At 37.3% G+C, this 27784-nt stretch overlaps 1 protein-coding gene across 1 annotated transcript; it reads right to left on the bottom strand.

Moving 5' to 3' along the window:
* Positions 1-9029: 9029 nt before the first annotated feature.
* On the bottom strand, positions 9030-27524 carry LOC102103354 (ATPase family AAA domain-containing protein 2-like). The gene is made up of 16 exons (XM_088064839.1): positions 27502-27524; positions 26675-26776; positions 25644-25752; positions 25348-25463; positions 23922-24096; positions 23209-23297; positions 22697-22856; positions 21400-21490; positions 20653-20967; positions 19946-20051; positions 19286-19466; positions 17665-17850; positions 16342-16477; positions 12298-12422; positions 10168-10296; positions 9030-9068 (listed from the first exon to the last, which is right to left on the bottom strand). Exons 1-16 carry the CDS (start codon positions 27522-27524, stop codon positions 9030-9032), a joined length of 2082 nt encoding a protein of 693 aa, XP_087920965.1.
* Positions 27525-27784: the final 260 nt, after the last annotated feature.

Below are 27784 nucleotides of genomic sequence, written 5' to 3'. Positions count from 1 at the left end.
TCATCATACATTACTCTACTAATAATGTATCTTTCTTTAAAAGTACTGTCACTAGGAGATAAAAGCATATGTGATAAGTCTTGTCTAATCTCATTCATCTGCCTTTACAAAATGCCCCAGACATTTTGTGGGAGAATATGCTGCTTTTGCTTCATGCATTGTTTGTATTTGGGGGTGGGGCAGGGGAATAATAGGGCATTTTGCAATGGTAATTGCATCAACCATGCTTTTTTTCATTATTATTGTATTTGTTAGAAACATTTTGATTTAGTTTCTTTCCGTAGATAAAACTTTGACAATAGCTTTATTTTTTCAACTAAACATTTGATTTCATTAGACTAATAATTTCTCACATTTAGTGGTATTCGTATCAATGTTTCCACATCAGCTGCATTTTAACTTCATAAAAAAGGAAATGTGATTATTATTTTTGTCATACTAGATTTTGCTGATCAACTAAGTATTTCTGCACCAATCTACATATTAATATGCATGTTGTAGTCTGTACAATTGTTCAACATCAAAATACCTGTTTAATTTATGTCAAATGTCTTTAAAATAAATGCATTGTTCTCCATTTCAGTCTGATAGAATAAGCAGGATAGTAAATAAATGTGTAAATGAATCATTTGTGTCTCATTTCAGTTCTCTTCATGAAACCACTTTACATTGAACATTGCATATATACCAAAACAATAATCCATACTGTCTTTAGGTGTCATTACTCAAAATTATACAGGGATCTCTGGCAGACAGTGTGTACAGAAATAAATCACTTGTCTATGCAAATAAAGTCAGAATCCATTATTTTAAAAAAAAAAAAAAATTAAATGTAGTGATTCTAAGCCTTTTTCTTCCCTCTCTGTTCAGAATTACTGGTAATTACTACTCCCACTGTCATAGATACAAAGCCTCAAATGACTTTTGAGGGTGAGTAAACAGTATTGCCTGCAGGATGGAAAGCAGAAGCATGGAAAGATTTAGCACCCTTTTTTTTGGCTAGTCAAACCTAGGTACCTCAGCCTATTATTCAGGCAGAGTGGATAAACCAATCTCTTGTCCACCTTAAAACTACAAGAAAAAATCTAGGTTACAGTGGAAATTATTTTACTCCTTTAAGATGAGTCATGAAACTCACAGATTTTTTTACAGACAAAATTTTGCTGCAAATCCACCTATAATGGAGAAACTCTGCCATTCAGAAAATTAGGAATATAATTCCCTCACCTTCAAATTAGAAAGATTTTTTTTTTGCTGTCAACATCTGAACAGCACTGCAGTGGAGCAAAAATGGAAGTCCAAGTTCATCCCTTTGATGAGAGCATAGAGACACTTTATTTTCACAACCTCACTATGCTGTACATCTCTTAATACAGCATTCACTATATTTCAGAACTTCTACCCTTTCAGCTTTTAATCTAAGGGTTACCTCTATGAATGTGCAGCACTGTACATAAATTAAATTTATTCTATCTTTCTATTCTACCTCAAACACATTCCCGACTTCCTTTTTCCTTAAAAAAAAAAAAAACACAAAATACATCCTTCCTGTTGCTTGTCCAAATCTCTTCTTTTTGGCATTCATGTGAGTAATTGCATTTTAAGGAAAGGATTTGGGGGGGTTATATATTATTCAATAACCAAGCAGCTCACACATCTAATCATGGTACCCGCGTATTTGCAAGACTGCAATTCTACAGGCATATTCCAGCTGACACACAGTTCCATCCTGCAGCAAGACCTGGGCCTCTTCAGAGTTTGGCTGTGCAGAAAGGAGACTAATTCCCATAGAAGAAAAAAAGTGGGAGCATTTTCCAAAAACTGAAGTCAAGGGACCAAGATACACCACTGTATTTCCTAGCTCAACATCTTTACGGTCATGCCATGAGCTTAGAAAATCTTTCTGTTCTAATCATTTCATCTTTTCCCATCTTCTCCTCTCCCTTTATTTTCTCTTGTAGAGCACATAAAAAAAAAAAAAGTCAAGAACCCCAGCATCTCATCTGAGATCCAGAGCAGCCTAAGAAAGGAACTGACTTGATGCTAGTGAGAAAATAAAATATAGAAAATATCTACTATTTTATTGGTGCATCTTGATATATGGCTGAACACAAATGCAGCTAGAAAGCAGGAAAACTATTTTATGATAACCTGCAAGTGTGATATGTGGTTGGGATCAGGTCCTAAAGAAAGAAGTATTCTTGGCAGACCAGTAGAGCAGGTCAATAGAGGTGATACTGACAAAATACTGAGATAGCATTAGGTTAGCATAAAAAGTATCCCACCATAATCTAGTCAGAGAAAAAAAAAAAAATCCCTAGCATTTCTAGATATAAATATTAGGAAAGTAAGCAACCTAAATACTCAGGATATCATGTTTAACCTTAACTTACTGTATAGGCTTAAACCATGTTCTGTTGATTCTCTGAATGCAAATTTTCATTGAGTGAAAAATAGACACTATTAATCAGATGATGAGGAAAAACTACCTGCAGTTTTGTTAGCTAACATCAGGGAACCCAGAGGGAACAAGAGTTTACTCAATGCTGCTAAAAAAGCATTTTTGGTCTTAAAAAGTACTTAATAATGTTGAACTACCATAATTATAAAATACGTCTTATTTGCAGAAAGTAAGAATATATCAAGCGTATGGCATCAGAATGAATGGTGCCTTTCAATAACGTTTTTATGTTATTGTAAGTAAGTTTGATTTGTTACTTCTCACCATTCATTCTCATGCATTCTATAGATTATCATCTTTCCCACACTGGAAGACAGCACAGCAACAATTTATTGTGAATCACTGCTAAATTACAATTTAGGTATTCCTACTGTAAAACATTCAGGTTGAGATATGTTGTCATTCACTGGTATTGAAACTACTAAGGAAACTATTGCTTTACTTTGCAAAAGAAATCTGTTTTCATGATTTGTTCTCTTATGTTGCAGTTTTCAAATGGCAATTTCCCATTATTCTTCAAAATATCTTCCCAGGACAGTTTGTTTCTACTGGATAGCAAGAGGTGAGCTGTCAGCTGTCAAGCATCAGTACATTATTCATATCCATGCTATGAAAGCTACAAAAGCTTCTTCAGATATTTTTGCAATTTAATGCATTCATTATGGAAAAGAGCTTAAAGTGAACTTCAGTCCAGTTAGACTCTGGACAATCCAGAGATTAAAAGAGCTACTACGAATACCAAACTGCAGGAAGTATTCCTAACTTATTAAACACTAAGCCATTCAATGATCAAAAACACAGATCCATAAAGTAGAATTTATTTGCTCAGCCACTCAAAAAACAGTCTTGTTTTTGGTAAATTGGCATTTACCAATTTTCCAGTTTAATCTCTTACTGGTATTGATTTAATAATTTCATTATAATATATACAGAGGCTGGCATAATTGTACCATTCTTAGAAAGGAACTGGGTTTTCAGTTATTCAGTCCTTTAGCAGGATGGTAACAGAAACATCTTAAACCTGTGACTCATCTTCCAGTGGCAAGTCTGCTGACCACTTGAGCATTGCATATAGATAGATATATATATACACACACACACGAAACACACACACACACACACACAGATCACATATGGAATGTGGCACTCTCTCGGCACCATAGTCTGCAAACCAAAACTCTGCAATACTTTGCATTTGTGCTACAATATAGCTACAATCTAAGGAGATTTCTTTGTTCACCAAGGCACAGCAGAAAGATCTCATAGTTCTCACAACTCTAATTCATACTCAAAACAAAGTCACATATCCAGAGCATCATTTTCCGTTCACACAGAAGAATGGAAGTGTTAACACCTGCACATTACTGGGATTGTTACAAGGCTTGTATACCTGGCAGTAAATTAAAATATACATAGACTGGAATAATTCCATTCTAGTATGAACAGTTACATCTCCAAAGAAGAACTTTCTTATAGCAGCAACAATACAACTACTGGTTTAATTATCAGCTACTCCTGCTTGCTTCTCATCAGAAGCACATAAGCAAATCCTGTTTAATAACTTTAAGCAGGTTACACATATTTACCTTGCAAGGTGGAAGAAAAGCTCCAACTTTTCTATTAAATATTTCAAAACTAAGTCAAGCTATTCACATTTCTTGGGGAGGATAAAGTAAGATTCCCAGTAATCAAAAGAAATAAAGACCTTAGTACATACAGAAAGAAAATCAATTTTATAGTGTTAATAAAATAACAGAAAAGAGTAGCTGTTCTTCATGTCTGAGATCTCATTCTCACCCACAAAAATGAATAAAGAAGGAACAGGCACCACTGCATAAATATTCCACCACCTCTGCTTTCTGTGAGTACAGTCTCACTTCGGTGTTTCTTCCCAGTTAACAATGAAATTGATTTTTGTATTATCAGCCCGTTTTGTTTCCTTGGAATTTCTAGTCATGACTTCTGCAGAATTAAAACTCAGGGACTGTCAGCAATGTATCCAGAGCTCAGAATGAATAAAATTGTAATTCCAGGAATGTACTGATGTTGCAAATTAATTTGACATTCATTGTGACGAGTGATCAAGGCAAACTACTTTGCTGTTGTGCATGTGTTCAGAGGTATTGTCTGTCATAATAGCTATTTACATAGCTTTAGAAATCTAATGAAATCTACCAGTCTCCCATTTTTGCACAACAGTAAATTATTTTCTCTTTGTTTGGAAGCTTGGGTTGAAAACAGCACCAGGTTTACTTTCACCCACTCACATGAATCTCAGATTTTCTGGTATTCACTACAATTGATCTTTTCTGATGCTTCTACAGATATACAATAAAGTGCATTTCTCTAATATTTTCACAGTATTCAACATTGTTCCAAGTTCATCCTCTTTCTTCCAGATTGCTAAACACATTCAATGGTCAGCTAATCAGAAGAGCCAGAGAACCGTATTTCCAAGATCTTATTTTCACAGTGGGAACAGTTGCAAAGCTGTTACTTCCTAGTAACATATTTATTAATTCTGGCATATTTAGCAAACGAATAAACACATAAATAAATTATTACTTCTAAACAAGCAAAGTTTCTGAGAGGTCTCTAATGATCATTTCATAGAAATATAGTTACCTAAGCTGCAATTGTGTATCTCAGGTATAATTCCACAGAAAACAGTGTCAAATGTCAGTCATTACTCAGTATACCAGAGATACGAGTATTTGGCCAGTAACTTAGGGACTCTTTCTGTGTGTTTTTGTTAGAAAATCTGCATTTACATAAGAGATAATCTGTAAACATAATTTAAGTTCATTAAAGCATGTAAACACTATGGATTTGCTTCATTTACTTAAATGCATTGACTGATCAGAGGGCTGGAGCACCTCTCCTATGAAGACAGGGCTGGGATAGTGGGCTTTTTCAGCCTGGAGAAGAGAAGGCTCAGAGGACACCTTATAGAAGACATCAAGTACCTAAAGGTGTCTACCAGAGACCTGGAGACAGAATTTTCCCAAGGGCATATAGTGATAGGACAATGGGGAATGGTGGTAAGCTGAAGGAGGGCAGGTTTAGATAAGACATTAGGAATAAATTCTTTACTCTGAGTGTTATGAGGCACTGGAACAGGTTACCCAGAGAAGCTGTGGACTGCTCATCCCTGGAATTGTTCAAGACCAAGATGGATGTGGCCTTGAGCAACCTGGCCTAGTTGACGGTATTCCTACACATAACAGGGGGTTGCAACTAGATGTTCTTTAAGGTCTCTTCCAATCCAAGCCATTCTATGATTCTGTGATCTTAGCCAAGGAGAATTCCACATACCTTCATCAGGAGTTTTGTGTAAGGGCTATAAGAACATGTCCCTGGTTAAAACAAGAGACATCAAGTAAAGACAAAATATGAGAAGTATTTGCTTCTGGCAACAAGCAAGGTGGACCACAGTCAGTGCTACACAGCATTCCAATTTACCATTCTTCTTTCTAGAGGGAGTCCCAGACACTAGGGCAACACAATGGTTTGACATTCAGTGATGTGAATGTGCTAATGAACACGGCTGGTGATAATGTAGCAACTGCATTGTCTTTAACTCAAGTCTTATATGTAGTTCTTCAGCTGGGATGGAATAAAATACCTATCAGTTCCTTTTCTGTGTATGAATTAATCTAAGCAAAGGGGAGGAGACCCTGCTGAGTTCATAATATTGAATACCGTAATACATTTGTCTCAAAAACTGCATTACATTAACTGAGAATAATGCAGCCTTTATTCTTTCATACATATATTAGGTTAATGAGCCATTAAAGTGTCTAGTATTTAAAAGCACACAAAAAGATCTATAGTTTAAGCTTCAGAAGTCATCCAAATATCTTACAAGTGCAAATAGTACTCTCAACAGGAGAAATTTAGCCTTTCATTTATTTTTAAATCGCTCTTTCATTTTATTCCATAAAATGCATTTATATACAAAGAAGGCAGTTGAAATCTTTAATACTGAATCAAGTAATCTAAGTTAGAAAAAGCAAAATGGAAGCATATATGTTGGATAATACCCTGATCCTAATCAGGTCCCAGGAAATTAGACTCATTTTCTCTTTACTTTCTCTAGTCAAATAATCAGAAAATTCTTCCCACTGATCAGAATCCATAAGGAAATCTGTCCCCTTGGAAGAAAAAAGATCCACAAAGGGGCCATGTGCTTTGGCAGAGACCTCCAGATCTCCCAAAGAGGCTGTTGAAATACAGAAATGTTTGGTTTAGACCTCACCATGGGAACTCCCCAGCACTCACATGGACAGTAAATGTGACAAGGGAGTAATTGATTCAGCCTTGATACTTTTGTAAAGTCCAAACTGTTTTAAACCACAGCAGATGCATGCCCAGAGGATCAAGGAGACAGAACATGGTTTCAGAACTACAACTGTTTTCTATTGCAGACCAGCCTCACCCATGTCTTTTTGCCTTCTCAGAAGTTTACTGCATCTAATTGCTTCTGTATTATTGGCTCAGGAACAACACCCATAAATCTTTGAAATGTCTATGTGGTATTATCCTTGCATGATCTTGGCATATTTGTAACTGAAATTCTCCACCAGATGGAAATTTACTGCCAGTAGTTTCTAGGCAGATGTGATTTTCCAAAATCTGTTATTTTAGTCAGTATTCTACCAGGAGTCTGCCTGTCCTGTATTTCTATATATGATGAATAATTTCAGTTATTTTAAAAGAACTTTTGAGTCCTGTTACTTTGATGTTTCCATCATTCTATACCTTGTAACTATTGCCATTGACTAATACGGAAAGGTAATTACAGCAGAGCAGCATTTTAACTGATTACACGTATGTCAAGAGCATTAAACAATTTCCTTCCCCTTTGTTCCAAGATAACTGGATATAATACTATATAATCCCTATTATAACTAAATGCATGCTTCATGGTGGTGAGAATTTTAATATATCTCATTCTAAAGTCTACCGGTTCAATTTACCTCATGGCTCAGCACTGCTAGTAAGATTTTATAAGAAAAGAACTTGTGCTGTCACACCTAGGAGGAATTAATTTGTGAGCCAAGAAGTAGCTCTGTCATACAACATTCTCAGTAGGCACATGCAGAGAGACCACAGGTATGTACCAGATCTATACACATATATTCACACACATATACAGATGGAATGGTTTGGTTATCCATGGAATGGTTTGGGTTGGAAAGGATCTTAAAATACCATCTACTTCCAACACCCCTGTGCCAGCCACCTGCAAGGCAGCAGTGTGGCCCCATCCCGCCCATGCCTGCACTAGTTGCTGTTGGTAAGGGCTGCTGGGGGCCAAGGATGGGGCAGGTGAATGCTCCCCTCACTCCTGTCAGGTGACAGGGTAGCCAGAGTCACAAGGAGGAGTGGCATCCTCTGCCAACCTGTCCCACAGCTGGGAGGCTGATCTCAGTACTGGCCTCTCACAGAATCACAGAATATTCTAACTTGGAAGAGACTCACAAGAATCAGCAAGTCCACCTCCTGGCTTTGGACAAGATAGCCCCAAGAACCCCACCACATGCATGACAGCATTGTCCAAACTCTTTTTGAATTTTGTCAGGCTTGATGCTGTGACCATTTCCATGGGGACCCCATTCCAGTGCCCAACCATCCTTTGGGTGGAGAAGTTTTTCCTAATATCCAACCTAAACCTCCCCTGACACAACTTCAGGCCATTCCCTCGGGTTCTGCCACTGGTCACCATAGAGATCAATGTCTGCCCCTCCTCTTCCCCTAACAAGGAAGTTGTAGAATGAAGTGAGCTGTCCCCTAAGTGTCCTCCAGGCTGAACAGACCAAGTCACCTCAGCTGCTCCTCATATAGCTTCTCCTCCAGTCCCTTCACCATTTTGGTTGCTCTCCTTTGGACACTCTTTAATAGTTTAGTGTCTTTTTTTATATTGAGGATCCCAACACTGCACACACAACTCAAGGCCATCCCAGAGCAGAGCAGAGCGGGACAATCCCCTCCCTTGCTCAGTTGGCTATGCTGTGCCTGATACACCCCAGGGTCAGGCCCTCCTGGCTGCCAGGGATCTGCTGACTCAGATTCAACCATCAACCAGGACCCAGGTCCTTTTTGGTGCAACTGCTTTCTAGCACCTCATTCTCCAGTCTGCACACACAAACAGGGTTTCTGAGTCCAAGGTGCAGAACCCAGAAACTCCCAGCTCACTTCTCTTCACTAGAAATAAGAGGAAGAAATGAAAGGAAAAAAAAAAATTCAGTTCCCACATCTTACAGTGACAAAAATATTTGGACTCTTTGTGACAACATCAGGAGTCAGAATCAGGACCCTCTAGAAGAATTTCACACTGTTTCCATGGAAAGAAAACATCGTTGTCATGAAGTGGGCTCTTTCCCCCAGTGTGCAAGGGGATGATCCATAGTCAGAGTGGAGGCTATGTCTGGCTTCCTTCATATGGAAAAAGAAGTTTCTTTCTTCTAGTCTTGGTTCTATAGTTGCTGCAATTACTGAGACACTAAACATAATTTTTTCCATTTGGGAGAAGTACATCAGCATTAGAATATACTGAAGGCAAGTATCACAGATAACTTAACGTTGAAATTTCTTTCTTCATTGCCTAACAAGAAAAAAAGACAAATTAGGAGTCACAGTGTGAACCAAGCAAGAGAACCGTGTTTGCTTCTTAAGGTTAAGGTAGAAGTAGAAAACAAAAAAATCAAGTCCAGTCACAAAAGCTCAAAAACACTGAGATAACATAAACAGGTCCCTTTTCATACTAAACCACATCATTATGCTAGATGAGAGAAGGGTGAGTGCATTTTTCAGGAATGGCCTGCACAATCAGAAGAGAGTCTGTTCTAACTCTTTATCAGATGTGGAAGAAGAAATTGAGATGACCAGGGCCAAAGAGCATTGGCTTGCTCATTTTTTTTTAAGGCAGACTGAGAGGCATAAAGAATTTTATCTATTCTCAGACATGAGCATCTGAAAGACAAATGGATTCAAGGGCCTTGAAGCTGAAGATTGAATATCCAACATATCTTAATGAACTCAATACTGGGAATGCCCAACTGGGACCATGGGTGCCTGTGGAAGATTTCTGTCTAGTTCTGACAACTCAGAAATCCTCTCTTAGAGGCAAAGATTAGAGAATTTGACTCATTAGCAAACTATCATAGGCAGAAAAATCACCATTTGTCAAATTAAAGATGCTTGAGCCATGCTAGTTAAAAAGAAAATCTGGTGAGACTAGAAAAAAGTCTGGAATTCTTGTTATGCTTCATAAATTTCTTTCCAATAATGGAATGACTACTATACAAGCATTACCATGTGTGCCTGCCTGCAAGGGGAGAAAGTGGAAGCGACACACTGAGAAATGCACCCTCCTTTCACAGCCTCCCACCCCTGAAAGGCTTCTGGAGAAAACTACTGACAGACTGAGGTTAACTGGTTTGAGAGGCCTGAGTGGGTGGACCCATTGTCTTCAAGCCTTTTCCTGCTGAAACTGCCAACAATTATGCTACATACAACAATGGTTTTGCAATATGGATAAATTTCTTCCGGGCTGAAATGAAAGCCTTGTGAAACAGGCAACTGAGCTGTAAAGTGTAATGCCAAGTAAGCGTGATGTTCACAGTGCACACATACATAAACATAACATGCACACTCATGTAAAATAGCATGTGACAGAAAGGGCTACAGGACAAAAAATTTACCTTCACTAATTCAGTTTTGTCGTCATCTTCCCGATGTCGGTAAATGCACTGGCTAAGAAGAGCATATAGTCTTTCCATGCGAGATATACTGACATTCTCAGTTGCAACAATGACCAAATCCAGCACTTGCTGAAGCAAAAAAATGGAAATGACAATTCAGAATAGCACAAGATACATCCTACTTTCCTATATTGCTAAATAGAAGTGGCATGTCAGAAAACTGATTACATGTCTCAAAAGATTTAACTGGAGGAAGCAAATTAATATTCCACAATTTCCAGAGAAAAGGCTTACATTTCAGAAAGTATTTTCATACTCATCACTATTTGGCATCAGTGGTCATATCTGCTAATCAACTACTTCAAGAACAGAAGGGAATGACACGATCCACTTTGTCACACATGGGGAAGTCATGGTTGGATTTCACTAGAAATGCAATACAGGATCATGGAAAATGTGTTTTCAGAAACAAGCCTACAGATCTTCCAGACAGAGCTGTGCCAGATGGAAGCAGAAGCATCCTTAGTTGCTTACCTCTACCCATGAGCTGAATCTGTACTGTGACTAACATCAGTCAGCTCCTACCTTTCAACTCAAGAGTGGATGAACTACCAGAGCAGTCTGTAGGAAATTACCAATCTCTCACAAAGTTCCTTGTGTTACCAAAGATGTGAATGTGGTAATCTGGGGAAAGCAACACTAATAAGAAGCTAGCAGCAGCACTGCTGCAGCTCCTCAGTAGCTGTTTGTTGTGGGAGGCTATACAAATGTGGCTGAAGAGAGCAGCCACACCAAACAAAAATATTACTGCCTCATAACTGCTTGCCATCAGACTCAGCCTCCCTTAGATCAGCTACTGCAAGATTTGAGTTCTATGCCGAATATCAAACACATATCCAAAAGAAACTTCCAAGAAAAAAAGCAAAATCAACCAAACAAAAACCCCATACAAAACCAAGCAGCTCCATTTTGGAGGGGCTCTCTGGTACAAGTAGTACCAGAATTCCAGTGACACTCATGTTAAGGAAACAAGTCTTCTGAAAGACGTGTTTCATGACCGTGGCTCTCTCCTCACAGTTGAAACATATGAGCAGAAATATCTGTAAAGGCTCTACCCTACCACTTCTCCAGTCAGTAGACAATAACTTCAGATTACATGTCATTAGCATCCAGATTCTAGAAAAACCTATGTAGCTTCTTTAAATATAAAAGCAGACATGAACAACACAACCCACTGAAATTTGCTTCCTTAGGAAGCCATTTTGGAAAGTGAATTTAACCTCCACAGTCCAGATCAACACTTAAAAATGTGACAGAAATTGTGCTGATGAGCCCTTTTACCAAAGGGGGTTTTCTCCCCACATAAGGGAAACAACTAAATAATACTTCTTTTCTCATCATGGCAGGCAAACAGCAGCTTCCTCTGCTTTGAACAACCTCCAGGACTTCAACCTAGCAATTTCCTGATTTTTTCTCACAGTTATATTCCCTGAAGAACTGGTCATTCTTCTACCCTCTCCAGTTCATGCAAAAGAACTTCTTTTTCCCCCTGCAGCTAGGCCCATGTTTGATCCTTTCCGCAACTATTCCCCAGGATAACAACTTCTATCCTACAGGGACCTGAAAAAATCGTGTAACACTGTAATTTTTGGCACTGAATTTTGAAAGCATTTGAGAAAAGCAGATGTTAGTATTTTATCTATTGATATCTAGATCTTTTGGCCAACTTTCTAATTTCAGGTTTAAAGTCATCACTGCTAAAACCAAGGTCCTTTTCTAGTTCTTAATTAATGAAAACATGTAAACAGCAAACCAAAATACCCATCTCTCCAGTCCATCATTAAAACTGCTAACTAACAGCAGTAGCAGGTTGACAGGGGGCTATCTTAGAATTTAACAGGCCCTTTTACATTGGAAATTAGGAAGAGAACAGTCTCTGAAAATTCAGTTCACCAAAAGCAAGAGCACGCATCTACACCAGCTGTGGAAACAACAGTCACTACAGGCTGAATTATTTCAAGCTATGAATTGTTTGAATTGGCATTGGTTAACGAGTGACTTAATTGACAACTGTACAGGTAGCAAGAAAACATCCTACTTCAGTATTAACAAAATTGAAATTAGACTTACTCTGAGCTCAGAGTAATTCACAAACACCTCCCGTGCGTGAATATTCTTTTCTTTCCCGTCATATACTCGTGGTTGCTCATCCACCTGAGAATGTCCCACATAAGTTGTATGATGTACTTGTGAATCTGGAATTACACACATTTTTTAAATCAGGATTTCTCATTATCTGGGATACAGTATCAGTGAAGTATCCTGTACTTGGAAAACAGTAGCCCTCTGCAATAAGAGAGACAGAACTGTTACCAATTTTTTTACTGAGAAATGCTTGACTTCTATCTTTCTAGTTTTGCTCTGTAAAAACTAGCAACTCGGACATGAAAAAAAAGCACTAGAGAAAAAAGGCAAGGTAAAACTTAGAAAAAATATTCATGCTGTCACTACAACACTGCACAGTAAACCTGAAGTTAAAAAAAACAAACATGGTCTTAAAAAACAGTATTTTAGGTTAGGAAACATATCTACACATCTTACATTTCAAATATTAGGACATAATTCTTCTATTCCACAGGGGTCTCTGGGTCCACACTGCTTTAAGTACAGCAGTGCAGTTTACACTTAGGCTGCTTATTACTGGGAAGATACTTGTACCAGTATCTTGTACCATTTGGTACCATTTAAAAAACAATCTGCAGAATCAAAGAAAACCAGCCACTGCACAAAACCATGACTGTAGCCAGCATAACTAGAGAAGCAGCATCATTATGCAAGGAACACTGTGTGTTGATTTGAGAGAGACAAAAGAACCAACAAAATGAAATTCAGGAAGGCTAAAACCTAATAAATCGTGTAACACTCCTCAAGAACAAAAAGGAGCTAAATTACCTGTTTGACCTTTTACTTACCATTCAAACCTGCATCTTCAGAAGTTTTGGATATTTGGCAATCCGGCATTTCACTCTCCTCTCTTAAGTCTGAACATTCAGGAAGCACGACACTTTTTTCTTCAGCACGGGATTTAGCCACAAGGGTCTCTCTCTCGCTTTCATTTTCTGTCCCATTCTTCTGTTGTCCTTGAAGTACATTTTCATGTCCTTCCATAGGACTGTCCTGGGAGGATGCAAACTGAACATTCGCCCTCTTTACTGCGATACTTGAAGAGTCTTCCTTCATTTTCCATTTTCTTTTCAACTTATCTACAAAGAGATACCAAAAAAAAAGGAATCCAAAACATTTCCAAAGCAGTTCTTTCTTCAAAACACAGCAGCAGCATCTTGCAATGAAAATAACCAGAGGAGTTTCAGTACCATCTCCCTACATGTGTCTAGAAAAAAGGCTGCAAGTTAATGAGATCAGTTTTCTATTAGATATATTATAGGCAGGGAAGGGGAAAACACTGTTTCAAGTAACTGAAAACTAGCTGAATATTCAAAACAGCCACAGACAATGTTTTGGACTTTAAGATGGACATTAAATGTCAGTTGGGCCATCAAGGCAGTCTCTTATGATGTCATGCAGCCAGTGCATTTTGAATTCATAACCATACTGAATGAATGACCTCAGGATTTACCCCATAATTTGAAGCAGCATAATGAAAAATTCAATGTCTCTGGCATGAAGAACCAAGCATCACAGGAACCTGCTTTTAGGCCACAGGAACAAGTAAGGTACCAGTGACTTTAGCATCTTCTCCAAGAAAGTCTGAATAAAATGTAACTTGTCATTAGAGCAGGAGGTACTGGTGTCCACAGGCGCTGCAGGCATCTTCCATTTTTGTTAAATTTTGGGTCTGCTTTCTTATAGCCGCAAAACAAAGAATTGTGTCTTGTGTGGCTGGTTACAAAGCATGAGACAAGTCTTAAAATCATCACCAAAAAACGTACCTCTTTCCTTACGAGATTCTTTAATTCTTTGGCAGCGTTGCTCAAAACCTTCATCCATTTCATGCCTCACTATGGAATATGCAGTATCACTCAAAATACAAGCTTTGTGCCTCAGGTGATCTGAAATTTTACAGCCAGAACTGAGTATTTTCTACCAGTCATAGTAGACTATTTTTTTCATAGGCAGGTTCTGAAAGGTTATCTTAGTCAGTATTTTCAGCATAAAAACAGAAAGGTTAAATATTTAAGAAAAAGTACTAGTTACTAATCAACACATCTATTACAATTCCATGCCCAAACAATCTATCTAATGCTAAAACATTTACAACCTGGCAAGAAATGCTGTCTGGGTTTGTTTAAAATTATCTAATGGGGTGGTCTAAAATTATTTGATCCCATATCCACTGTGGGATTACTCCATTTTCACAGATAAAATCTATCAATTTATACATCTGAATTTTTTCCAAATTAAGGCTAAAAAATCCACCCTCACCTGCAGGCCCTCTGTTTGGTTTGTACTTTAAAGCATTGCTACGGATTAGATCGATGTCCTTTAGAAAATCTCTTGCAGTTAAGTACTGGTGCATGTCTATCTTAGAGAGAACTGTCGAGAGGTCCATCGGACGTTTAATAGCAGCCTTGTAACTGGGTGCCTACAAATTAAATATGCATGCTCAGAGATTTAACCCACAAAAATTAATCATGTTCATAAAGTCATATAAAGTAGTTCTTAAGAGCCCCAAATATTTATAACACCCTCAAAGATGCAGAAAATAACCAATCAGCTTCTTGAAAATTGAAAATGTATTTCAGGTGTCTTTGAAGAGACAGACCAGGAGAGGGGGAAGAAGCGTGGTGGTCAGAAGTGTGTGTGAAGCAGAGAGAGGAATTGGCAGGATTCATTTCACTTCCTTTCAGAAAATCACAGCAGAGATACCTTTCTCAGTAATACAACCTTGGATTTTCTTTGCTGTTAGCAGCAAGAAAAAATCTGCAGGATTTCCACCTTTGAAGCACCTGTCCTAAACATCTACTCTAGAATGAGATAAATGGACCCAGAGATGTTGATTTCTTTACTCAGAGCTTAAAATGAGCCTAATGACTACTTTAGATGAGGACATGTATGTGTTAGTAGGTTATTCACATCTTGGAAACTACAAGGAAAGGAGAAGACAAGTGAGTGGATGCTTAGGGGAATGGGACATTTCCAAAATGCAAAGCTATCTTAAAACTACAACTTGACTTTGAAGTACATGTCCCTGGCTTAGATTTATTCAATAAATTCAATGGGAAGTGTACGGGAGCTAGAAAGAAAACCATACAGCCCTTATAGTTGATTATGTACTGAGGAAAGCCCCAGATGAAACTGAGAATAGCATCTAAAAATTTATTTGACAAACTGCTGCTTCTACTCCTGTTGTCACAGAAACTATTGATAATTAATCAAAGAGCTTTAGACTTTATTTAAATGGCCCTATACATACTTTTTGAAAATATAAAGTGATCTCTCTGCTTTTTAGTGCTGTACCACATCTATGTATCCAAGCCCTTCCACAGGCAAATTGTGTTGGCATTCGGTGTAACTGGCACTTGGACTAGATCATCCTTGTAGATTACTTCTAACTAAAATAATCTAAAATTTTAAAGACCTTTTAGAAAGAACATAGTGCTCTCAATGAATACTCAAATAATAAACATTTGAGAACCTCAAGGAGTCAAGTAAAAGCAAAATTCACTTCCTTCTTGGAAAATTAGAATAGTACAGTCCTAGCACCAAAGATAAACCTTCCAAGAAAGAGCACAAAAACACCAAGAAACATAAACACAGAGGAATTATGAATACACACAGTTCTAATGGTATTATAAGTCAATAATAACCTCCTCTGAGTCAATGGGCTTTGTAAATGCTTTGAAACGTTTGTCAATGACAAGTCTTTCAGCCACATCTCTTAAATAAATCCTAAGTTCACACAATGTATCCTCTTCCTGCTCTTCTATCTGTCTTATTTCTTCTTCTGTCAGTTTTCGAGGTGGTGGTGATGGTGCTACAGGCAGGACTTCCAAAGGCCAGCAAGCTTAATTGAATCAGAAAATTGAAGTTAATTGATGGTACTCATACACAAGCACATTAAAAATGATTGATAGAAAATTATCACCAAAGCAAATACTGTATTAGTGGTTAACCTAGAGTTAATAAAGTTTTATATGCAGAATATTTCCTCACTTGTCTTGTTTTTTAATGCAGGAGGTTGAGCAGCTTGCTTCATAACTAAGTCCTCAAAAAAATGTCTTCTCTCAACACAGGTAGGACGCGGGATTCTGAAAACTTCTTCATATTCATTATTAAACAATGTTTTTATCTAAAACATGAAGAGAAAATATACTTCAGTTATAGAGGGCCATGCAAACTTCTTATATTCTGTTCCAAAAAAGATGAGTACCTCTCTGCATTAAACTGAATACTTATCTGGATAAGACTATGAATGAAAAGTTATCTTCGTGGCCTTAAAAGACTAGGTTTTTATAGCACGGCAATTCAAAATGCCTTCTCTAAGGATCACCTTCTAGATTTTATGTTCCAGGAAGAAACTTTGTGCTAAACAACTGAGAAAAGGATGACTGGGGATTCACCACCCCCAAGGGTGCTTATTTTGCATTTATGTGCCTTGCTGTCCTCTGGCTTGAATCTTTACGGCAGCTACAAAGGTGTTTGGGCCTTCTCTAATTTTATTTTTAATTAATTTAAATGAAGTGTCTCAATTTGAATACTTCCAATTGTATTCCATTTTTCAATTTCTACTACCAGAAAGTATGGAAGGGATTTCAATCCTTGTTTTAAAAGGCACTTATTAACAGTATGAAAACTTCTGTTACTGAGACAAAACAATCAGAGCAACACAGTCACATTTTGAACACCTTCCTTTAATGCACACTGTCACATGTCTACAAAGCTCAGCATGTCCTCTTGAAGAATTTTGTTAAAGAATACACCTAAAAATTTATTTCCAAGTTGCGTAAACAGCAACTTAGCTTTCTAATTTGTTACATTTTCACCCAGATGAAGAAAGTAATTCAATTTATTAAAAGATAATTTAAATTTGAAATAACATTCCATCATTAACAGTGTGACCTCTGTATTTTTTCAGCAAAAATACCTCTGACTTTTCAGATAAAATGTTTCCAGAAAAACAGGGATTTTTTCCTAGCTACCTTTCAAGCACCACATTCTTCACAAAGGACACACCTAACCATCCTGAAACCATGAAAATCATTGTCTGAAGCAAGTCCATACATCTGTCTAATAAAGTAAGCTTGAGTATGTGAGAAGGGCAACAAAGTTGGGTCAAAGTCAATCTCTACTCAGAAAACACTTTAGGCAATTGCTTTCAGCATTGTTTAGTCTTAGCAAGTTTTAAGGGACTGGGTTTGGATGCCTGAGTAATAACTTTGAATTTGCTTAAGAGTGGCATGTAACTCTAATGCTTCAGGGAGTTATAAATTAACAAGAAATTGAGTAATGAAGGAAGAATACTATTGACTGAAATACCTCTTCTGGGAGATCTCTCAGTTGTACATTAGATGTTGCAAGGAGTAAAACTGGAGTAAACCTTGGGATGCTCTGCAGTAGTGCTATAAAAACAGATCTCAGTGTAGGTCCAACAGTGTCCCACCATGAGGGAATTTGTGGGACATATAGGATACTCGGTGCTGATCTTTGAGCTTCTCGCATCAACTGGTAAAATGAAAGCTTGGATAAGAAAACTACATCATGTAGAACAGACTACTAAATAACTACAAATCAGTCAAATTATATTATGAAATAGGAGGTATAAAGGCAAGACATCAAGACAGATCAATAAATGAGTCCATAATAATGAGGTAAAATTTTCACTTTGATTCAAATGTAGACATTTTTATGCAGACAGAAACAGACCTGAATCTCTGCCTGATTTCAAAACTACTGAGGTATAAGGTAACTCCTAAAGAGCCTATGAACTCAGCTAATGTAGTGGTGTGCCTGAAAAAAAACCAAAGCTAACTCTTCAGAAAGGTGTAGTGGCTTGGAGAAATCACTACACAGATGCATCGACACTATTTTCAGTTCAGTAGGGACACACACCCTGAAGAACAGTCTGAACAAACAAAGGCCTATGTGAAAAGATGAGGGTTAATACAGCATAAGATGCCTGGCTATAATTCATAACTTCAAGCACATTTTCTAAGAGGTAACCAGTCCTTAGACTGTCTGAAGAGCTAAATCACTCACTGCCTCTCATTACCAAAGGTGGGCTTTGGAAAGCCACAAGCCACTGCCAACAGATGGCACCTCAATCACAGAAGACAACACATATCTACTGCATGAAGGGTGTGGAACAGTCCTTTCACACAACAAATGTCCCCATGCAACATTTCAGATTAACAATATGCAAAGGACTTGCTCCTTTTATGTGACAAATGAGTATCCAATCACATAGTATGTCTGCTCTAACATGTACAGCTCTCAAATGCTGCTACTAGAGATCAAAATATTTTAATGTAGTGATGCCAAAAAAGTGGGTTTACTGCCCAAAAGTAAATAAGCAAAACAGCACTAAACTGCTTATATTTCCTTTTCCTAGTTAATGAAAACTCAACATGAGACAAATCTAAGTACTCCATGAATTTTAACACTTTTGCTGCAAGTACTGCAGCAGTAAAAGCTGTAAATGTATATGTAAAAAAAAAAACAAACCAAACAAACAAAAGAATTATTTTCCTCAAAACCTTGTCTGCCCTACAAACATAATTAAAAAAGAGACTACAGAATATGAATTGACATGCTGTGAGGTGGATGCAGAGCCATCTACTGGTAGCACAGAGTCTTTAGAAGTAACAAAAACACTTTCTAAATCCCACATGAGACCTGAAGGATTTCTTGCCACATAGAGTAGTTTATTAGCAGCACTTCTCATCTTCCTGAGCTGCTAGTAATATTCTCCCTGTTACATTTCAAATGGAAAAATGTATAAAATCCTTAAGTGGCATCATTCCATCAGAAAAGTGGATTTTTAGACAAAAGTAAACAAAGCTGCACATTTGAATCAGGACACTTAAATACTGACAATGATTTTTGCTTACTTCACTAGTTTATACACTAATCCTATGAGATTAATGAGAAAAAAAGCTACCTGTACACATGTTTCATCTGGTGATGTGCTAGCAAACAAAGTTGGTGTATCTAGTGTATAAATTGGAAACTTTTCCAGAGAATGTATTACTGCAGCTGCCAAATCAGAAGCTTGCCCAGATCCTGGCTCTTCAATTAGTAAGAACCGTGGCCTGTAAGATGTTGGATGGTCACGAGGATTTCTACAGCAATAATAAGAAGAAAACTAGTTTAAAAATGAGTGATGAATAGGAAAACAGACATTAAAGCTTTTTCCTATGCACTTTGTTTTGTAAATATTCTCCCTGTTCCACAAAATTATAAACTAGTTCATGAACAGGAAGACTATCAAAGCCTATTTTCTCACAAACTGGCACTCTGCCTCTGCTAGAAATCCTGCCAGTCTCCGGCATGTCTTCTACTCTTTTGTCTGGGTTAAGTAACAGCTCTTAAATCCCACAGTGGGACTGTCCAGCCAAATACCCACAAAACAGTTCAGTTTGATGGGTCAGGGTAGTGTACTCAGAACAGAAGTAACCAGTTGAACCTTAACACTTAAGTCTGGCAAATATTTATCAGCCCCCCCACACACACTTTCAAATCCTTCATCTAGCATCCCTCACACCAAAACAGTTTACACACTCAGCCATATTAAACAGAGCCATGACAGGGACAAATGTACCTGCTGAAATTGCGGAATTCTGCCTTTTTGCAATCAGGTGTTTCATGACTCGGCTTCTCTTCAGAGATTGATGGTGACTCCTCATCACTGTCAACCACATAATTTCCTAAAATAGGATTTAAAGAGAAGAGAGGTTTGTTAACTTTCCTGTATAGTCCATCTCTCTCTTGTACTCATACATCTTCAAAACCAGTGCTGCAAAATAATTCTCTTGTATTTCATCATTTGAATGCTGTTTTCTGAAGAGTTCATTCTACCACAAATCAAAGGAGAATGCACAAGTCTCTACAAAGCTGTCCTATGTCACATGATTTGCATCAGGTATTATCTCTCTGTTGACAAAAACTTTTGAGTTTTTCTCCTTAGAATAAAGATGGTTACAAGCAAATTATGTAGTTCCCAGATACCTGAAAAACATTTTTCCTTCTTTAAGCATTTATTTGAAAAGAGGTGCTAATAATTTAAAGATTCCTCTCTACAAGTGATAAATGTGGTGTTAACTCCTGTCAGAAATAGGTGCTCCAGCAAAGAATGCACAGTTCTTGACTGCCTTTGCAAGTCACTCACAGCTCCCACCCTGCACTGAGCACACACAAAGTATAAAATTGTGCTGCCAGTTCAGCTGAGTACGTTTGTGTATGTTGATTGCACAGATCACAAGCTTTTGCTCTGGCAGATTTTTAAACAAGTGGATGTAGATGTTATACCTTGATGGTGGTCTCTCTTTAGTGCAAGCTCTGCATGGGGAAATACTCTCTGCAAGGTTTGTAAAATCCTTTCCAGTGTGTTTTCTAACAGTGGCTTTGAAATAGCTGATAGTGCTCTCCCAGGAGAAGGCACGACCCTCTGTGAAGCTGGAACAGTCTTCATCATAGCAATGGAAAAATAATTTGCTTTTATTTTAACTGAATCCATGTTTATCTGCAGTCTCTCTCTGCTTTGATATAGCTGAGGATAGCGATGCCGCAAAGCACAGAGACCAGTTTCAGCACATAAGGCTTTAATATCAGCACCACAGTATCCTAATAAACAAAACAAGAATCAAATGTTATGTCAATCTCAAAACAGAATTCAATACCATTACTTCTAAAGTGCAACACTGAAAGACTTTCATGCAGCCAAATATTACCAGGCTAACAGATAATTTAAAGAGTTACTGTACTGAGTTACACAGAACAGGAAAGTTGTTACACAGCTCACAGCCTGATATCCTGCACTTAGGTAGCAGCCTGCTGGTCAAAACTTTGTCCCTGGGAAAGATGTCCCAAACCCATTCAATGTTTTGAGAGACAAAGAGAAAATTGAAAGCTGTGCCTAAATTTTCTCACATGCCAAATGCCTTCTCACTGCCTCTATCTGCCACAAGGTACAAGAGCTTGAGTACTGCCTGGAACAAGCTCAGGTTCCCTAGGACTCAAGTCACATGTTGTAACCCACAATGTTTTCAAACTCACCAACACATTCTTCAGCCAGTACTTCAAGTAAGTTGTCTGACGGCTTTGGGTTCCAGTCACGTGTGTGAATTTTGAAAATTTCTTTTCTTGCCTGAAAACAGTTGCATGTCAGCTTGCCCTAAGTTTTCTCTTAAAAGAACAATGACAACACAAACCCACAAAACCCCGTCTACCAATACAAATATTTTCCTTATCTGCTTAATCTTTTAGTATTTTAAAGGTAGTTACTAATACACTGTCTGCTTCTGAACTTGTTACATTAAACTCTTGCTGGGGGCTGCAGTAAAGTGAAAGGCATTTACATTTTCCATAAAAGTGAGTTTTTCCACATTTAAGACCTAATGATTATAAAAAAAGCATTGCAAAATCCATATCTGCAAACAGAAATTTTTTTTTCATCAAAGAAAAATCTCTCAAATTTAGCAAAATTTCATGAAGTATTTCTTGGTACAGAGATTAATTACAGCAGACTTCTAGAACTCTACCATAGTAGGGAATCATGTATTGTATCTTTTTAATGACACCTGATCTACTGCTCCTGAGAGCAGATGAAAATTGGAGAAAAACGTTTGTGCACTTTTACCAGCTTTCATTTCAATAAGCCTTTTTATCCTTTTTCCAAGCAGGGTAAGAAATATCAGAGACAGCCAAAGAGAAAATACAAAAAAGAGGTCTTCAGTTTTGCATGCTATCTTACCCCCTTCGATATTTTTTGGTTGCTAAATATCCATTTTTATATTGCTTAACTACTGTCATTGAACTAGAAGCTTCCCAAGCCCTGCACCTGTGCAGTATCCTTCACATCTTTGTCCAAGTCCCTGTCAATAACTTCCAGTAAGATCCCAACATACTTAATTTGCTCTAACATCTGCCTTGATCAAAGTTTTTGCTACCAAGGAGGAATTCCCTCACCCTTTCTTTTATTTTCAAGATGATATATATATATTTCCAAGATGATATAAAGGGGTAGTTTATAACTAATTAATATACCCATTCTTTCTTAAACATTTCAGTTATCAACATCTCATTTTCTTCACCAGTCACAGAGAAATCAAAGCTAACTAGAGAATTAACTACTTACTGAAATCACCCTAATCATATATATTCAGTGCCAGGTCTGCCATGAACAGTACAGTGCAATTTCTCCAGATATCCCTTTTTGTGTCCCTACAGATTTTGTCCAAGCTGTACACTATGGATGGAAACTTGTGCTGCTGCACAATGCTGCTATATTACAGAGGTTTGTTTGAAAGATGGACTTTGCAACATAAGCCTAAGGCTGAGTGGAAGTTCTGACCTCTTTGTTTGGCAAACTGAAGCGGAATTCTCGTTCAAAGCGCCCAGGTCTTCGTAAAGCAGGATCTATAGAATCCAGTCTGTTGGTGGCTCCTATTACCACAACCTCTCCTCTGCTGGCTAAGCCATCCATAAGTGCCAGAAGTGTCCCCACAACAGAGCTAACAGAAAAATATGGTTTTCATTTACTGGCTTAATAAATTTTCTTCAGTTACACATAACCTTGTCCAATGATCACTCAAAAAGGACAAGTTTTTATTGATGATATGCTGTTCAGCAGAAGACTCATTTTAAGTCATAATAAAATACAGATAAGGTAATACAGACATTTTGCTGATATCAAGCTCAGCAAATTGTTTTCAATTACTGTTTAAAAATCTCTGAGATTCAATTGCACGGAATTACTAATTTTCAACAAAAATGAATACATACATCACTTGAAGTTAAATAAATTGCCATCTTTTTTTTCACAAAGATCAAGCAGCTTCTATGCAAATATAAAACATGTTCTACCTATGAATTTGGTCTTGTTTATCGGACCGTACGGGAGCCAAAGCATCAATCTCATCAAAGAAAATAATTGAAGGTCGCATCTTGTAGGCCTACAATGAAAACACAGGAATACTGACATCAGGAAAACAGCCCTATTTGAAGAGAAAATACATGAAAAAAGATCACATTTGGAAAGGCACTAACTAGATTTTTCAGACTCTGTTAATTGAGCTAACACAGTAAAGTGGCACAAGTAACCGAAGACAGCAGCCTAATGTCAACCCAAGGAGACTGGGTGACAAGAAACAAACCACACCAATAGTTTTTTACATCTACCTGGCAACCACAAGAATAGAGACAGGACTCAGCTGAGTTACAGGTTCTGGACGCAACCCTCTGTTACCAGTCTAAATGACCATGCTTTCAGCTTGCATCTCTTTCCCTCTAATCTTAAGCCAGCCCCTCTTACTTCTTGAAATGTTTTTTGAGAATTTTTGGGAGGTTTTTGGGTTTGTTGTTTTGGGGAAGAGGGGGTAGTAGTGGTGGTGCTTTGCGGGATTTTCTTATTTCCTTTACTGACCTTTCCCAATACATCTCAAGATCCCAAGCCTCTAAAACTTTACTGAAAAAGGAAACAGTGGCAATCCCATTTCAGTGAAAGGAGCTGAAAAAACATGTTGTAGACCATAGAATATTAATTCCAACTCAGAACACATGGCACATTTCAACCTTACCTGCTCAAATAATAAACGAAGCTGTCGTTCAGATTCTCCTATCCATTTACTCAGGCACTCAGCACCTTTTTTCATAAAAAAGGTTACTCTCGTGTTACCTTGACTGCATTCATTAGCAAGTGCACGAGCAAGCAGTGTCTTTCCCGTCCCTGGAGGGCCATAGAATAGACAGCCTCTGCAATTTAAAAAAAAAAAAGTAAAAAAAATTCACATAGGAAAAAAACATGGAAAAGCACCTATTACAAACCCCATCCTTAAAACACACAACTCTGCTCTCCTAAACAAAACACCTCATGGATAAGATAGCAGCAACAACTGAAGTATGAGCAAAGTCAAAAGCTTTCCTACACAGTTCTTCAAGGAAGCAAACAAAATCAGTAAAGAGGATAATGCAGAAGTACAAAACCTTGATTAAAAACTTGCAGCATTCCAAAAAGACACTTTCAAAACTTCTGACAATCCAGCACGGGTGATTGGAGCCAAACAAGAGCAAGCTTCCAGTGCAGAATCTGAGACTAGGCTAACTTAGGAATTATTCATTTTTCAATGATGCACTCCATATTCATTCTTGTTTACATATAAGGCAAGATTTTATAGTAAAACATTTGATTGTCCTTTGAAAAATTTTGAGTTACTGGAATTCCCTTTGCTGGTAATAAAGGAAGAAGTATTCTAAAGCTGGAAAGATATTCTGCATTTCTGCATTTACATCAACTAGAAAAGCCAGTACACTGCTGCTTCAAAAAAGAATTTCAATGAATTAAGAAGCAAAGCACAGAAATATTTTCTTTCTATTTTGAAATACTCTTGAAGTTACTGAAGGCAAAGAATTTTAGGTCCTAGTTCAATATGCCATGACTGAGTTTTGTTGACCAAGAATATATACAGCTAACAATTAAATCACTGATTTTTAAATTTTTTTTGAACACAGAAGCCACTTAGCTGTGTACAAAGAGGACAGATTCTAATTTTAGCTCAAGCAAAACAAACACTAGAAGTTTTGAGTTGCATATCCTATCAGTTGTAAAACTAATACCTGAGAACTTAAAAAACAAAAAAAAGAGCTGGCGGCAGAGACAAGTGGACTTTTGCTAAATAAACATTTGACTTCAAGTAGAAAGTATTTGCTGCTTACAAACCAATCAAGTCCACTTCCATATAGAGCTTTAAAGAAAAAATCCCCAACTCCACCTTTGAAAGGCAAGACATTTTGAAAGGATGGTCTCACCATACAATAAATCTTTGGATCTACATATATACTGGATTCCACCAATTTTTTTTTTAAATTACATTTTACTACTGTTAAAAAAATAAAATCAGCACTGCTGAGAATTTTGAAGCATTAAAACATATTGGTGCCCCAGTTGAATTCTCCTGAAAATAGGTAAATTAGAACTTAGAGTTTAATTAACACAGTATCTGTTACCTTGGAGGTTCAATTTTCAATCTCTCAAAGATTTCAGGATAAAGCAATGGAAAAATGACCATCTCTTTTAAAGATGAAATGTGGTCAGAAAGACCACCCACGGCATCAAATTGTACCTAAAGTCAACAGAACATATTTTGTGTGTTAAAGAAAGCTTCAGCCTTGATAAGGTTCCATGAGAAGCTTGATTGCTTGAGAGAAAGCTGCAAACCAAGAGAGTTGTAGATGGCCCATTACTGGAAGCTTTCATAAATACTGCAAACATCTTACTGCCACGATGAATCAAAAATACTTACTGAACCATCTATTTGCATGTGCTCCACACCAGCCAGACTTCCTTCAATTTTCACGGTATCCTTGTCAACCCCCGTTGAGGCAAACTTCTGAAAGCTGACCAGAAGAGATCTGATTCGAATTAAGGAAAAAATGTGCTTTCTAACTTACAATGCAGATAGAAGATTTTTGATTTTCTAATGATAGCAAGTGAATGCAGAAGACCTTATAAATCAGCATGAACTTCCTAAATAGGTAAATCTTCATTCCAGTGTTTTACATTTAATGGCTATGAGTAGATAAAGGAAAATGGTCACTCCAGACATTAAATTGAGTTAATTATTTTAACAATAGCACTTATGAATATCCAAGCCAGTCAACACAGCACATATAGGAATACAAGCTTAGAACAATATGTGGAAACCATGCACTGACCTTGATTAGTATGATGGAAGAATTTCTCCCCCTCTCAAACACACTGACATCTTTCAAATAGTTTTAGCTTTTATGTTCAAAAAGTTACAACCCAGGAGAACACTTACTTTAGTGGGTGTTAACATTATAAAGGCTGATCACAACTCCTGGGAACTTTGGTATGTGTGTGCCAGAAGATACACATCTGAAAGATGTCAGGCTGAAAATTTGTTAGACTCTCATTTGTTGGAATGTTATTAAATTAATATCTCTAGAGCATTTGTTAAGTAACAAAATCTATTTCCCCTACTTAGAACATTTTCTCTTGTAGAAATTTTGTTTTGAAAAAACAATGCTAAAGCACAGAAGCAGTGAAGTTCTACATCAAGAGAATACATCAAAGCGTCTATCTCTAAATTTCCTCCCACTCTCACCTAGAAATCAAATTTCTTATTAAAAGTCAGTTCCAGAAATCCAGTTTTAGAAACTCCAAGTACAGTTGTCAATACCAACAGGTATGATTAAATATTGCCCCAATTTAGAAAGGGTACAAGATGGAGATGGCAACACTTCATAGTTAGGCATATGCAAAGTCCTCCCAGATACACTCCTCCCTCCCCTATTCTATAATTTCATTAACCTCCTTATATTTCTCTTCTTGTTCGGTATTTCAAAATCCTCCTCATCATCATCATCATCAGAACTGGAAAGGGAATCACTGCTGGGGACTCCATATCTCTGTCTGCAAACATTCAAACAAGTAAAAAATTAAAATGCACTCTTAAGTAACCAAAATTTAAGTGAACACTCTCTCAGAGTTTACTTTGAAATCTAGTAAGTTTTCAGACCATTGGAAATTTTATCTGATTTCAAAGCACATTATGTAATTTTCCTTGTGACAGCAACATTTAATTTTTCTTAGGAAGGTAAAATGTATCACTAGTGTGCAAAGAAACTTCTTAATCAAGTTACTCCTTTTGTCCAGTCTCTCTGACACACAAATCAAGTTTCACTTAGCATTATGCAGCCACTCTGTGAAACATTTTAAACTTATTTAAAAATTTGACTTCAAAACCCCTTCATTACATAATTGTCGGCTTTCAAGGATACTAAACAAAGTGTTCCTATCTAGCAAGGGAAGGCACTCTCCATGCTCTGTTTAAATGATTTGACACTCCTTTGTCGTTACTATTGCAATACATAAATTAGGATTTCATTTAACATTTTTCTGATTTAAGGATAGTTTCATACAGAAACATTAACTGATTCCCAAGAGACATCAGAACCAGTGTTTGAGTGATATAAAAAAAAACAAAAACAACCCATTAAAACTTCCACACAGGCTCTCCCTCTAAGTAAACTGTCTTTAGTTTTAAGAAAATGACTTTCATCTCTCAAAATTAAATAGTCTAAGGTTTTCAGAGGGAGACTCTGGCTTCAGTTACAAAACAGATTAATTTCAGTTACACAGTCTCAGCCACAACCCTCATCATCACGTTATCAGTGACCATAAATATTGCATTTTCAAATAAGATCTGAAGGCTAGTAAAAAGAATGGCCTACCCCTGCCAGTGTTTGTTTACTTTATATTCTCAGACTACCACAGTAATAATCATACTATTTATCTGTAGTTGCCACCAGTCCAAAATTCCTTGAAAGCATTATTGAGAAACTACTGAGAAACAAAAACTATCAGCCATACACAAACCTTTTATTCCTTTTGCATGAATTTTTCTCTGAGATAGATGAA

This window comes from Pseudopodoces humilis, chromosome 1, assembly GCF_049639895.1.
Source record: "Pseudopodoces humilis isolate 2021_Gansu_Grassland_sample_001 chromosome 1, ASM4963989v1, whole genome shotgun sequence".
In the NCBI taxonomy this organism is placed as follows: domain Eukaryota; kingdom Metazoa; phylum Chordata; class Aves; order Passeriformes; family Paridae; genus Pseudopodoces; species Pseudopodoces humilis.
The sequence above is the reverse complement of the archived record's forward strand: the minus strand, read 5'-3'. Positions and strand labels throughout refer to the sequence as shown.